Consider the following 14,126-nt stretch of genomic DNA (forward strand, 5'->3'; position numbering starts at 1 on the left):
ATATTTTGAATAGTTGCTCTTCATGCAGCCCCTCCCCCCCATATTCATGTGTGAATAAAGAAATTTGCATACCAATATGGTTATTTTTCCACTAAAGCTTCTAGAGTTTTGGTCATGCCATAAGGAAAGAGGAGCAACAGCATATGACTTAAATGACAAACTGCACATTGTACGCCATGTATTATAAGTGAGTTGTGAAAGACAAAGTCAAAGTTCATGAACGTTTCACAGACAGAAATATGTTGCATAATGCACTTAGCATTTAATTTCAATTAGCTAGAAAAGAGCAAAAATCAAAATCTGTTCACAGACAATTTGCAAAAGGGAAAAGGGCGAAATAAAATCATTTTCCACAAATGTACCAACTTATTTTAGCTTCCTGCAAATGTAATTCAGGTGAAATTTTAAACAAAATTCTGCTTTTGATAACAACTAAATGAAATCTTTTGCTTTTAGTATAGTATAGTGATATCAATAGTTTTACTTCACAGAGATGAGAGTAAAGGGCATAATGCTCATAGAATCAGGCCACCAACGTACCCTCATGTAGTTAGGCGTGAAGAAGAAAAAGCTGTGTATTTTTTCCAAATGTTATTCGTGTTTAATTTGCCAGAATCAAGATATGATTTTGGCTTTAACTGTGAATCTCTAAGCCAGCAAAGATACAAGGCTTCCATGTGATCTGCAGTTGAGAAATAAGGAATATCTGCTCAAAAAGTAAATCAGTCAAATTCAAGAAATATAATATCTGAGAAATTCTCATTGCACTGCACAATTTAAGATGGTTGAATTAAAATACACGAATGTTGATGAAGGATTTTTAAGCTATTACAGAGAGTTGTGATTTAATTCACTTTCATTTCACCAAAGAGCTGCTTATCAAACCTTAAACAAGTTTAAAAGTATACTATATAAGAATATCTAATTAGAGTTCAGAAACGTTAGGAAATAGGTAGATTCCACATACCAAGTTGATAAGTTATGCATATTCCATCAACAGCAGCATTCTAATCATTACCCTTTTTAAGTGACTTGTGTGGGTTTGCCTTAGGTAAAGTTCCTATCCAACAATTTCTTAGAGCTTTACCATCGGTAGAAGTATCAGAAGTGCTTCTAGATTCTCAGCTGAGTGTATCAATTTTATGTGAAGTTGTAGTTTGTCTACCTAAAGATAGAACACTGAAAAGGGGCACAAAATGACAGGTACTTGATGCATGGTTACAAAAATTGCTGTGTGAAATCACTGTGAGATTTGTTCTTAGAAAACAAACTTGATGAAGTGTAAAAGAATCTGTAACCTACACCCATTCAAGAGCTGACATCGTTTAACTTGAGATCCTGTGACCTCTGGCTCTCCAACACAAATGTGATTTTCTTTGGCTCTCCACAGTAACTCCCTAAGCTGGGGCATCAGTTCAAACTCATCAGCCAGTTTAAAGCTGATCAAGATCCACATTACCACTGACTGAAAGGCAATGCATTGTTGGTATATCTTGTGTTGTGAAATATCACAATATTATTAATATCTTACCTTCATATCTTTAACATTCTCAAGAATGCTTTGAATTCCAATCTAGTTAGTCTAACTGCTACCTGAGGAAGCAAGTGCAAATGGGGAGATTCAAAATTGTCTCACTGTACTTTTATGTCCATAACTCTCAGACTCATGATGTGAATATATTCCATAAAGAGCTCTTGGTAGATTAAAATCTGGGTGCAGTCTATACAGACAACTCTTCCATCTGTGATCATCTGATAAAACAAGTAGCCCAAATTAATACCCATAGTATTTGGCAGGTATTCTGGCTTTACTGGTGAGCATTCACACCCTCCAGACATCTGCCCTAATTGCCTGCTTCACATAACATTGTGCCCAGTTCTTGTCATATGCTCAGATAGGTCAGCATTTAGCTGAACAGTCAAGCATATCTGGCACTCTGCAACCCACAACTCTACCTTTACTGTCATTGTGAAGCATATTATTCTGCCCAAATACTTTTGTTCAGAAAATATCATCATGAAATGTTTTGAAATTGTTACTTAAAACAAACAAACATACAAAAATAAACAGTTTTCACTTTCTTCACTTGAAATTATTTGCTGAGTTCTACTTGAATCACTGAGTAAATCTGGTCATGTCCAAAAGAAAAGCATTTTCAAATATTCAAAGATGCAAGTGCACACGTAGACATGATACTACAGTTATACATGTAGAAGTTTTCTGTGACAGTGTAAAAACAACTGATCAAATCACCCATCTTGTCATCTTGGCCAAGATTCAGTAACAACCAAGATCCATACAAGATTCCATAATGGTTCAGTCAAGATTGTTTGGCAAAACTTCTGTAATTCTGAAACTCTGTAAAAATCATAGTATTTAAGAGGCCTTTAGGGATGATTAACATAACAACCTGGTGCTGTAGAGCACAGAAATGTGGAAATGGCTGGCACTACTTCTAAAGGTAAATATTTTCCTTATGCTCCTTCCTGTATTGAGGCATGTTTCTCTAAAAAAAACCCACACATATACAAATTCAATGAAAAAAATGACAACAAATGACCAAAAAAAAATCAGTTTGAATGACTGCTTCACCAGTAGAAAGTGATGTCAGTAGGGTCCTGTTCCCAAACCCCCAGAAGTCAGTGGAAAGACCTATTGACTGCAGTAGGCTTTGGGAGCCCACTTTTCATGTAGTACTAGTACCAGATCACCAGCAATGATACATTAACAGGCAAATTTGTTTATTTTCATTGTATGGATGATTTAGTACTAAATATTCATTCTTGAAAGGCTTCTATTTTTTGCGCACACACACACACACAAAACCCCTTAACTATGAGATGGAAACGTAATCCAATTGCCAAGCTGAATATCCAGTTGCATCTAGAGTTAAATAGATATCCTGTTGTATAATTACAGTGCTAGGAATATACAAGCTACTAAATTCAAATTCTGGCTATCACACTAACTCTATTGATGTACAAAAGTAAAACTGCTTCTCTGCTTCCATTTTCCCTTTTGTAAATACTGGCAAAGTGCTTATTTGCATCCATACCTGTGAATATCAGAAGGATAACAAACAAATACATACAGTAAATTTACAAATAGATCTATATCAATCGGCTTTTTGCTTGTTTGTTTGGCTCTGTGCAAGGAAAAATGTTTGGTGCAAACAGTGTTATGAATTGCTTAATTCCATATATCTTATGCAGTACGTTTAATGTTCCTTACTAAAATTCAATTATATTAAAAAAAAAAAAAGTATTTTGCACATTAAAAAAAAAAATCAACAAGAATTAGCTTTAATTACTCAACAAAAGCTATATGGTGGAAGCTTTCTCTCACTCTAGACAAGAAGCACCAAATACATGTTATTTACTGCTATCTTCAAAGTCATGTAAGTATATTATTCTATAGGTGCCCGACACCTGGTTGTGATGGTTCTGGCCACGTGACTGGGAACTATGCATCACACAGAAGGTAAGCACTGTCCCATGAATTGAGACTGCAGCACTTGGGTTTATTGGCAAGCAGCATCCTAACGAGGTGGATTTTATTCTGTGTCCTTGCAGCTTATCTGGTTGTCCCCGTGCCAGAAAAGGTGGTATCAAAGTGACTCCTTCCAAGGATGAAAAAGAAGACCCTGAACTTAAGTGAGTACAAATGTGTAAGTCGTTGTGAAGGGGGAATAAACAGTAAGAGCAGAAGGGATGAAACATCATAGGAATTACCCAGCCCACCTGACAATAAGCCCAATAGCTGAAGCCAAACCAACTGCTTCAGTTTTTAGTGAAGCTGATGGAGTCCATCACATCGGAGCTTGAACAGCGAGGAAGACTTGTATTTTCTCGTATCATTCCTACTCATTTAACTGATAGAATTTCACTTGAAGTGAAAACTGAAAATTCAGTGAGTATTTACTGCTTCCTTACTTGAATGCAAATTCCATTAAAATCAGTAACCGATAACTTCCAGAATACAGACATGAAGATTTAGTTGCACTTATTAATTTTCTTACTGCTTGCTAATGATATATGAGAGACTGCATAATAGTGGCCGAGCAACTAAAATAAAAATAAAAATAAAAATCCTAAACCTTCCTTTCTTCCTTTCTTTGCATATGTTTCCAAGAGTTTTCCAGTAACATGGATCAGAATGTTTGAGCCCAGCCTCCACTTCCTGTCAAAAACACAGAGAAGAGAGAATGCTAATGTTTCATATACCTACAGGTTGTGTTTTATAGTCTATGATAGAATTTCAGTTTTCTTTTCTGGTAAAATACTATCTGAACGAATGGTTTCATTTCTTAGGCTGTTCAACTTCACTTTACATTGCCTAATCTTAAAATTAGGTAAACCTCCATAACTCAGCTTGACATGAATTGAATGCTCAGGTATAGTGCATCTTTGGGGACCAAGCGTTAATATACGGATGCAAAGTGACATAAGTAGCTGAACATATTTTCTCAGACTTCCTTGAGAGTGCTTTCACCAGATGTCTCTGATAAAAACCAGGGTTCTTTTGCTGTGTTTCTGTAGATGCCCAGTGATAGGCTGTGATGGCCAAGGTCACATATCAGGTAAATACACTTCTCATCGCACTGCTTCTGGTTGTCCTTTGGCTGCCAAGAGACAGAAGGAGAGTCCCGTCAATGGGTCTTCACTATCCTGGAAACTGAACAAACAAGAGCTGCCACACTGTCCTTTGCCAGGCTGCAACGGGCTGGGTCATGTTAATAATGTTTTTGTCACCCACAGAAGGTATAACTTTGTGTTTTCTTTTTCCTTTTTCCTTAAAGTTCCCCTGTTGAATTGGCAACAAATGAGGTTACAGTCTGAATAAATTGTGCAGAGGTTATTTAAATAACGAGATAGTTTACATTGAAACTGAAGTAATATGGATCAGAATAAGCTTGAGACAGCTTGGATCAACTTTTAACTCTTATTTTATGTTCCCCTAGCAATGTGACTTCCCAAGGTCTTTTTATTCAGATTAACAGTTTCTATATGATTTAAAATTTAATAAGAGTTCTGTCCTAGGCAAATATGGAGTTGGATCTGTGTATCTTTTATAGAAAATTCAAATATCATTGAAATGTCAACAAAAGGGATTAAGCAAGAGCAATGTCTGCATTTATTTAATCTTTTTACCAGTGGCAAACTTGTTTTCATAAACTTTGTATTTAAATCACTAGAACTGCCCAAAAAATTAAACACACAGAACTCATGGATCACACAAGTTTGCTGTTACAATTTTACAAACAAAACTATCTTTACAAAGTAGGAATCACACATATAGCCAGTGTTCAATAAATATCAGATTTTTATATATTAAGATGAAAGCATTAATATCATTTGAACATGTTCAGTCAATATTACTCAAAGAATCCGTTTACAGAATCAGAAATACTACTTTGTAAAGTTTAATTTTCTGTGCACAGAGGGAATTAAATGTCTATTTTACATCTACTTTGCTTTCTTTTTAACATTCTGAATCAAGTACTCTAATACAAGAATGTCCAATATAATCTGAACCAATTCAGTCGGAGGAAGTTCAGTATGATTCAGCAGAACTGTGTGCTCAAATTTCACAGCCTCTGAAAGTGGTTGTTTAAAGGTTCCCCAGCAAGCTCCATTGCTCTTACTTTTCCCTTTCCTTTCAACCCTTATGTTCATTCTGGTGAGCCAATCCTTTTCCTAACACTTTTCTCTATCTCAGCCTCAAGCCTGTGGCTCTGCCCCAGCCCACTCCCAACTCAGCACAAGACTTTGTTTTTCCTTATTTGGTTGTAATACAGTTACACAGAACTCTTAGCTCAGCTGCTAGGACAATGTCCTGCTGTTTGAGTGACCTATTCCCAGTTCTGTCTGCAGCAAAGTTTTGTGGTTGTGGTGGATTCATTGGCTCAAGAGTCAAACTGTTTGCTCTGCACCCATTTCTCATTATGTAGCGTTTGATAATGGGAGACTGCCAGTCCTCAGAAACAACCACCCAGGATGGAAAAGTATATCACAAATCCTTCACTGAAATTTTAGGCAGCCTACACATGAGCATTAACTTTTAATGCCAATGCCTCATCTGTATAGCAGATGTAGTGGAATCAGACCATGATGGGAATGCTGAGAGATAAATTCCTTGAAGAGTTGTGAACTGTTCATATGCCAATTTATTTATAGCAGAGAAGAAACCTCCAAAGCAGTAGATTTGTCCATTGTTATCCTAAATTTATGAGCATGGTAAAGTGTTTACATTACAATACTATTAAAAATTGGGGCTAATTAACTCATACTACACAATATGACACCTTCAAACCAATAGAATAAAAAATTGGTCTCTTAGATTACTTCTGTCCTACTAGAGGCTGGATCACTCTTAAGATCATATAATTAGCATAGGTTTATGATGTTATATCCTTACCTAACACACTTGAAACCCGACAAACCACCCAATGACTTTGAGACAATGACAGCTCTGGGCTGAGCTCCAGACCGATACCAGAAATGGAAAACTAGCACATTTAGCTAAGCAGGCAGGAAGCAAACTTAAACCTTCCAAAGTTTTTTCTTATTTATTTATTGACTTATTCATTTCCTCTGTGGAAACACCATGTTGAATAGGATTCTTTTTTCACCAAATAATAGTAATAATAAAATAAAAATAAATAAAAATAGTACTAGGAAAAGTTTTGCCTTCGTTCCTTACTTGGCTACATCTAAATACAAAGCCTTTTGCCAGTTCTTCAGCATGTGGTATTTCTTCTTTGTTATTTTTAAGACAGTGCAATTCATCTTAGCCCTTTAGTAGGCAATAAAAATTGCCTCAGATAATTACCAGCTGATGAAATTGTAAGCACTGAAATAGCAAAATATAATTTAATGTGAACAGTGGTTAAAAAGCAAACATTATATAATAGAACCATTCAAAAAAGCTATTATGGTCTATAGGGTATACCCAGAGTTATTATTGTATTGATCATTATTATATATCAACAAAATAATGCAATAAATGTGTGCTGTGGAAATCAACCCATTAACAATTTATTTTTTTAAGAATGGTAAACTTGCCATTTTAAAGGACCATCTGCCACTCTCCTCTGAAGCATAATCACTCAATAGAAACAATAGAGTTTTTATTTGTTTATAAGTGCTGGAACTTCAAGAATTCTGTAAATGCATTTCCATGTAACTTTACAATAGCTCCCAATTCTCTTTTGATTATTCTGAAATATGCTTAAATGTTGTTTACTTATTGGTTGAGATATCTGTTCCAATTTTCAGGCTGGAATATGCAGTTAAATAGCTCTTTATGAGTTATGTCATTCCCTGAAGCTATGCTATAATGGAGATACTGATGTGACCTTAGATACAGAGGTCTGTCCAAGTGCATGATAATATTGCCTGAAAGGATTGTTGCCACTTTCAAGTGGGTGCTAATGTTTTTTTTCCTATCTGTTTCAGTCTATCTGGTTGTCCTCTGAATGCACAAGCCATAAAAAAGGGCAAAATTTCGGAAGAGTTAATGACTATCAAGCTTAAAGCAAGTGGTGGTAAGGAGATCTGTAAAAGATGATGACATTTATTCAGATAGAAGGGCCTGGTCTCCCATTTATACTCAGGCTCCTTGATGCCATTCTGGCATTAACTGTCACCCCTTTCAGTTGTCTCTAGCAATAACTAAACTTGAATAACAAAAATCTTTGCGTGAAAGATTATAAAATTCAACTCATTTACAGCATGATAATTCAAAATTTGGGAGTATGATCTTTTATCTCAGAATATTATTATTATTATTATTAATTTGGAGGTGCTCTTGCTATTGTAATTAGTAATAAATTATTAGTTACAGATCAGAAGAGCTAGCTGATGTTAGCTAATGGTTAGGCTAACGTAGAAGGGAGATAAATTGCATGTGTAAGTTGACTCCTCTTTGACTCCTCTTTTTAACTTTAATACTACATGTTTCTGTGCAGTACTTTGAAAATTTTGCTAATCCTTATAGTAAGAGTAAAGGAGCAACTACCAAATAGATACAATATAATATTACTTTCTTATAAAACATGCTTTAGAAACCTGGGCATTGAGCCAGGATGAAAGGAACTTGCCTTTATGCTTCCAATAGCTGAGCAAAAGTTCTGTTACAGTTGTGTTACATTGGGCAAATGATTTTGCTTTCATGTGCATCTCTGTCCACATTATCTGTGGGGGAGGAATTGCTACTGACAGATTTCCCAAGTTGATTCCCCAGCAGACTCAGTTCAGGGCTGTAGATTTTAGAAAAGAAACAGACCTGGTACTTTTTTCAAGGTGGAATTGGTTTCAGAATGATAGTGAGCAGAAAGACAGATATGTATTGCCAGCTGCTGTAGCTGCTCAATATTTTTTAGAACACGACTTTACTAAAGGTCCAAAGATAATTTTCTTCCCTGCCTAACTTGTGGGATGTGAAAGTCCTCCTTTCTTCTTTTTTTTCTACAATGTTTTTTAGCTTTTGATATCATTCACATTTCACACATACCTAAGGCTGTGATCCACTAAATTATTCCACATAGAATTTTGCCCCCACATATTTTCCTGAAAGATCAGAAACAGGTAATAAAATAAATAAATAAATAAATAAATAAATAAATAAATTGCAAATGCTCCATCGTATTTAATGATATACTTTCCTCCTCCCAAGTATTTGTGCAAGTTTTTCCTTTCTCTGGCTAGTTTGTGGTTGTATGTTAAGCTGGAAAAAAGAACTGTCAAATACAAAAACTCAGAGAGCAATAATTTTCCCTTAGATGTTTCAGCTCATATAGAGTTTTACAACTAGAAAACAATTTTGTCAATAAAAGCAAAGTAAGAGGCAAATTAAACATCAATAATTTGATCAAAAGCCTTTTATCTCCCTCTTGTTCAGCAACAGGTAGCACTGTTTGTTACTCATACGTCCATTTAGATATGAACACTTTACATCTGATATTGATATTTTCAACTATCTGCAGGTATTGAGAGTGATGAAGAAATCAGACATTTGGATGAAGAAATAAAAGAACTGAATGAATCCAATCTTAAAATTGAAGCTGACATGATGAAACTTCAAACCCAGGTATGACATCAAAGCCGAAGTTTTCGTTTTTCTTGTACTATGGTTAAAAGCATACTCTTCACTCTGTAGCATTTAAAATTGCAAAAATCCCAAATGCCTTTTTGTCAAGTTTTTTTTTTTTTTTTTAATCTGTTTTCTGTAAGTAAGTAGCAGGTTCCTGAGAATTATTATGAAGATCTACTGAGTGATACGTTGATGGCAGTTTTTGAGCTAATCTTGGCAACCAGAGAAACCATATTTACCAAACAAAACGTTCGTTTTCCTTTGTTGACCAAACCTCTGTTAAACACACCGCAGAGAATCCCATGACTGCGGTAAGAACCCGGGCTAGGGAAGGCATCAGGAGCCTGCTCTGACTTTTAATACGTGTGAGTTTTGTTGTTTTGTACTTAAAAAACTGGCAGTTACTCAAATAGTTCGAATTTTGCCCCCAGGCAACAGCTGGTAAAGAATGGATGCCTCTTGTTAACTGGTAGGGCAGATTAGTTGAAGGGGGAGCTGTGGAAACGGCATTCACTGTCATTCTTTTGTAAACTGGCAATATGGCATTAGCCTCCAGGTGCCGACTGTGGTTCTATGGAGAATGTTCCTCCACAAAGGGACTTCTGCATGCACCTGAGTGTTCACCCCGGTAAATCAGGTTGAAATAAGAGCTCATTATTTTAGGAACAATAAGATTTTTAGAGAATAATTCCTAAATAAGAATAGATCTGGTAACAGAATGCAAGTCTAAACTGATCCAGAGCAGAGTGCAGCCACAGCCCTCATTTGCAGAATGCTCTCAGTGCTGATTCATGCTGTTTTTATAATATCCAGAGAGTGTATAGTTTAAACACAGGCAAAGTTTATACCACCTGCACTGAGTATAAACGCAACCATACTGCAATGCTTGTGTCCATCCCAAACCGAATAGCAGTGAGGTTTTTTTCAGTGTTTCTGGACGCTGCTTTCAGTTCTCTCTGTTTGAACAGAGATGGCCTAATTTATGCAGCTAGTTTTCTCCTCTGAATTACTCAAGATTGAAGACAGTCTAATTAGCAAAGCCTGAACTACATCTGCAGCAATGTGTTTGCTACAGGGCTTTGCTCTATCCCCTTTTAATCTCCCCGGATCAGGTGCTTGGCTGCCTGGAGCACGCTCCATAGGACAGGCATCAGGGGTGTAGACAAACAGGGCTCCTCTTCCTGAGGGCAGTCTGGGTCTGGGCAGTGTGATGAAGGAAACTAAACTGACCAAAACAAGGAGAGATTTAAGCAGTGCAGAGAGGTGTCGTCCTAACAAGGAGAGAGTGGGTCTAACACTTGCAGCTGTGCCATTGCATTGTCCCTTCCAGGGCCATGGGCAGCCTTGGCAGTGGCTGCATTGGGTGAAGCACCAGGCCCTGCCATTGCATCCTTCTGTTTTTCAGCACAACTTTTGACATATGAACTTTCACAGCTCAGTATCGCCTTCTGCTCTCATGCAGAAATTATACCATTTCACTACCTCAGGAATATTTTTATGCTGTTTTTAAACACCTGGTGTTTCCATTTTGTTCCTCAGAGATCTCAGCAATCACACACTCAGCCTCTCAATTTCCTTCCTGCTTAATTTTTCTCCCACTGATTCCATCACATTCCATTCCATCCATTCCACTGATTTTTTTTTCTTGCTAACCAGGCAGCTCGCAGCTCTACCCTCCACTAAGCAGTGAGGCAGGGAGGTAGCATAACAACTAAAAGCTGTGTCATGACCATTGTGGGCAATCAGCAGGGAATACTTTAAGAGCAAGTCAGCAATGCAAACATCATCAGCCTCCTTTCTTCTACCTTCCACCATCCCTGAGGCCACTCTCCATCCCAGTGTATCCCCTTTCCCCTCTGACCTCATTTCCCTGCTCAAAGTGCTCTCCGGTGCCTCACTGACACAGGGTTTCTCTGTGAAACCACAGCAAAATCCATTGATTCAGACTGAACACAACTTGCTGTGATTATTCTATGGAGAGGTTATATCCATCCTTTAAAAAGTGCCTGAGTTTCAGACCCACAGTGTGACAATGTGACTGCCAGTTTGGGCTCAGCACTGCCACAGTTCTGTTTGATTGTAGATGTCTGTATTTTACAGATCACGTCTATGGAGACCAACCTGAAAACAATAGAAGAAGAGAACAAACTCATAGAGCAGAACAATGAGAGCCTGTTGAAGGAGCTAGCTGGTTTAAGCCAAGCCCTCATCTCCAGCCTTGCTGACATTCAGCTTCCACAGATGGTAAGACCACAGCCAGTGGCTTCGCACCTTCTTTGAGATTGTATTGCCAGCACCTGAAGCAGATGAGATTGCTCAGGGACTGACGGGAGCACTATAGCTGCATTAGCAGAGCTCTGCTTAGCCTAATTTACTCCGCGGAGATGCTGGATCTTGGACTCTGCTTGATATCAGACTCAGCTGCTTCCAGGACTGAGCCAACAATGGTGTTTCTGCCCTGCACAAGCTTTTACTCCACCCCTCCCCAGTTCAGTGTCCCCCTGCACAAGGTGTGAAAATTTCACACTGAGAATCTGTTTTTACTCTTAGATCAGAATATTGACCTCTTTCACTGAGCTCAGTGCTATGATCCTTTTAAGGCCGACAAAACTCTGCCTCTGAAAAACTCCATGTCCTATATGTCATCCAAACACAGGCCAAATCCACCAAGGTAGTTAGGTCTGCAGAAATACAGTCTCCTTTCCCAGTCTCAAGAAGGGCACTGGTAAATTAGGTAAGGACAATTACGGGGATGTCAACCATAATCCCAGAGCCTCGATAGATAAGGTCTCAATAGAAAAGCAATTTATACTGAAGATAATATCTCAGAACATTTTCTTGCCTCGAATGTGCTTGGATGCCCCAACACAAGAAAATCCCTCAATTTCTACAGTCCCTCTATTATCTTGGATGACTGCTGTGTTTATGACTTCTCCCCAGTTGCCATGTCAATGCTTTTCTATGCTTTGGAGTTGGGTGTTTGCATTCCTTTGGCCTTCATTTTATCTGCTACAATTATACTCTGTTTTGTCTTCATTTAGGGGCCAATCAGTGAGCAGAATTTCGAAGCATATGTAAATACACTCACAGACATGTACAGCAATCTGGAACGGGACTATTCCCCCGAATGCAAAGCTCTGCTGGAAAGTATCAAACAGGCAGTGAAGGGCATCCATGTGTAGGATGTGAAAGCTGCTGGGCAACAGAAATTACTTAACAGCAGTAAACTCCAGATGGATCTGTTAGGAGTTCATGTACTGCTAAGGGGTGTAGGTTGCCATGCTGCATTTACAATTGCAACATTGCACTAATTTTTTCCCAGCTGACATAAAAAAAGAATAAAAACACAACAGACTATTTGTATTAACAGCAATGCACTCTGTTAGTATATTATATTTATTTCAGTACAATTCTTTTTTTTTTCTTCTTTTGCACTCAGTTTTTGTAAAGTGAATGTAAAAAGTGTGTGTGACTATTTTTTATATTTTTTATTTATTTCTAATCAAAGAGTTTGGTTTTTTTTTTATCTTTTAACAGCATTTTTGCGGCCTGCCATATTTTTACAAATGTGTTTATTAATTTATTTTCCAATGGGATTTTAAATAGACTGAAAGTTATACTGTAAATTAAATAACTTGCTGGGTTTGTACAGGAAGAAAAAAAGCTATGAGTAACAAATGACGGAACTGTGGTTCTAGTTTTATTTTCCTCACATCCTGCTTTTTTATAATGGCTTTTTATCAAAAATGGGTTTGCAGTAACATGAGATGTGAAGATGCATGGACTGAGAAGATAAATGGTGCCCACTAGTGGGGAACTCGGGCTCTTAAAAGCACAGTATGCTGGAAAACAGTGTGTTAAAGAATACGTTAGCAATAATGAAATATAGCAATCAGCAAAGCACTTGACTTGGCTGTGTGATTTAGCCTATGCGAATGATTATTTAAAATGTTTCAAGAGAACTTCAGATTTATTTTACCACTGCAGTTTTTTTCAGAGTTAGCTTACAGAGGGAAATGACAATTATCTCTAAACAAGAACGATAATTTGATAGGACTGGTACTCTTTTAGTACGATATGTTGAGATTTTAATAAAGTGACCAGTATTGCTATGGATTTGGAACCGAAAAATGCAAACACATCCCAAGCACACAAGAATTTGTACATAATGAATCAAACACATCTCCCCTGAAATGGCATTCAATACTGGTTTGAACTTAACAGCAGTGAAGAAGGCAGCAGTCTGGAGGGGAATATTACTCCAACTCAGTGGTGTTGCCCTTCTCACTGAACGAACGGTAGCAACACAGTGATTGGTTTCTCCCATCCTTATTCACCAAGACTAGTCTGATACTGGGTCGGTTGCCAGTCCTTCAGTAGGGTACCAGGCACTACAGGACGTCCAGGCACAGGGGAGGGGACATGCAGCTGTTCAGAGCAGCTCATGTGTGCCCCCCTCGCTGGTTAGCCTGGGCTTGGAGTTTCTGAATCCGTCAGAAATTAGCGGTTGCTATAACCGAGGCAATGTCTATTTCAGGGATTGTAAGTAATTAAGCATTGTTTCAGAAGTTTTTTTTATATTTATTTTTTTTAAGAAAAAGGTATAAACAACCAGCTAAACTGCCTTTTTTGTATGCACACACACCTCATGTGCATATGTGCCTCAGTGTAAATGTATACATGGATCTAGCGTGCGTTTAATTTTTCCGTGCTATAATGAAAGTGTTTATTTTTATTAGCCTCATTTATATTTAGATTGAATATGATGGCATTCACAGGCTTGACATATACAATTATATTATTACTGTTCCTGCACAAAAGAACTATTCAGAAGTGAGTAAACTCTCATGCACTGTGGTCACTGTTCTGCATTAGGTGGAGCTTGCTTTTTTGTTTGAGAGTTGATTCAACTCTCCAATCCTAGTTTAGACAGGGGGAAATGTATGTTCTTAGGAGCTGTGTTTATTTTTAAATCAGTTTTTCAAAAGCTACCATACGTGCTGTCTAATATAAATAGGAAGACACCAAACAA

At 37.4% G+C, this 14,126-nt stretch overlaps 1 protein-coding gene across 4 annotated transcripts in view; it reads left to right on the plus strand.

The window, feature by feature from the left end:
* The window catches only part of ST18 (ST18 C2H2C-type zinc finger transcription factor), a 47,537-nt gene extending 35,122 nt beyond the window's left edge, over positions 1-12,415 (plus strand). For all 4 annotated transcript variants that reach the window (XM_042839938.1, XM_042839940.1, XM_042839939.1 and 1 more), the window contains 7 exons: positions 3,419-3,481; positions 3,574-3,654; positions 4,540-4,761; positions 7,459-7,547; positions 8,988-9,091; positions 11,195-11,338; positions 12,136-12,415. In XM_042839938.1, coding sequence (XP_042695872.1) covers positions 3,419-3,481; positions 3,574-3,654; positions 4,540-4,761; positions 7,459-7,547; positions 8,988-9,091; positions 11,195-11,338; positions 12,136-12,276 — 844 coding nt within the window. In that variant the 3' untranslated portion in view covers positions 12,277-12,415. The remainder of the gene's footprint in view (positions 1-3,418; positions 3,482-3,573; positions 3,655-4,539; positions 4,762-7,458; positions 7,548-8,987; positions 9,092-11,194; positions 11,339-12,135) is intronic.
* Positions 12,416-14,126: the final 1,711 nt, after the last annotated feature.

Source organism: Centrocercus urophasianus, unplaced genomic scaffold, assembly GCF_019232065.1.
Source record: "Centrocercus urophasianus isolate 14NV4802_14NV808 unplaced genomic scaffold, USGS_Curo_1.0 seq_11, whole genome shotgun sequence".
In the NCBI taxonomy this organism is placed as follows: domain Eukaryota; kingdom Metazoa; phylum Chordata; class Aves; order Galliformes; family Phasianidae; genus Centrocercus; species Centrocercus urophasianus.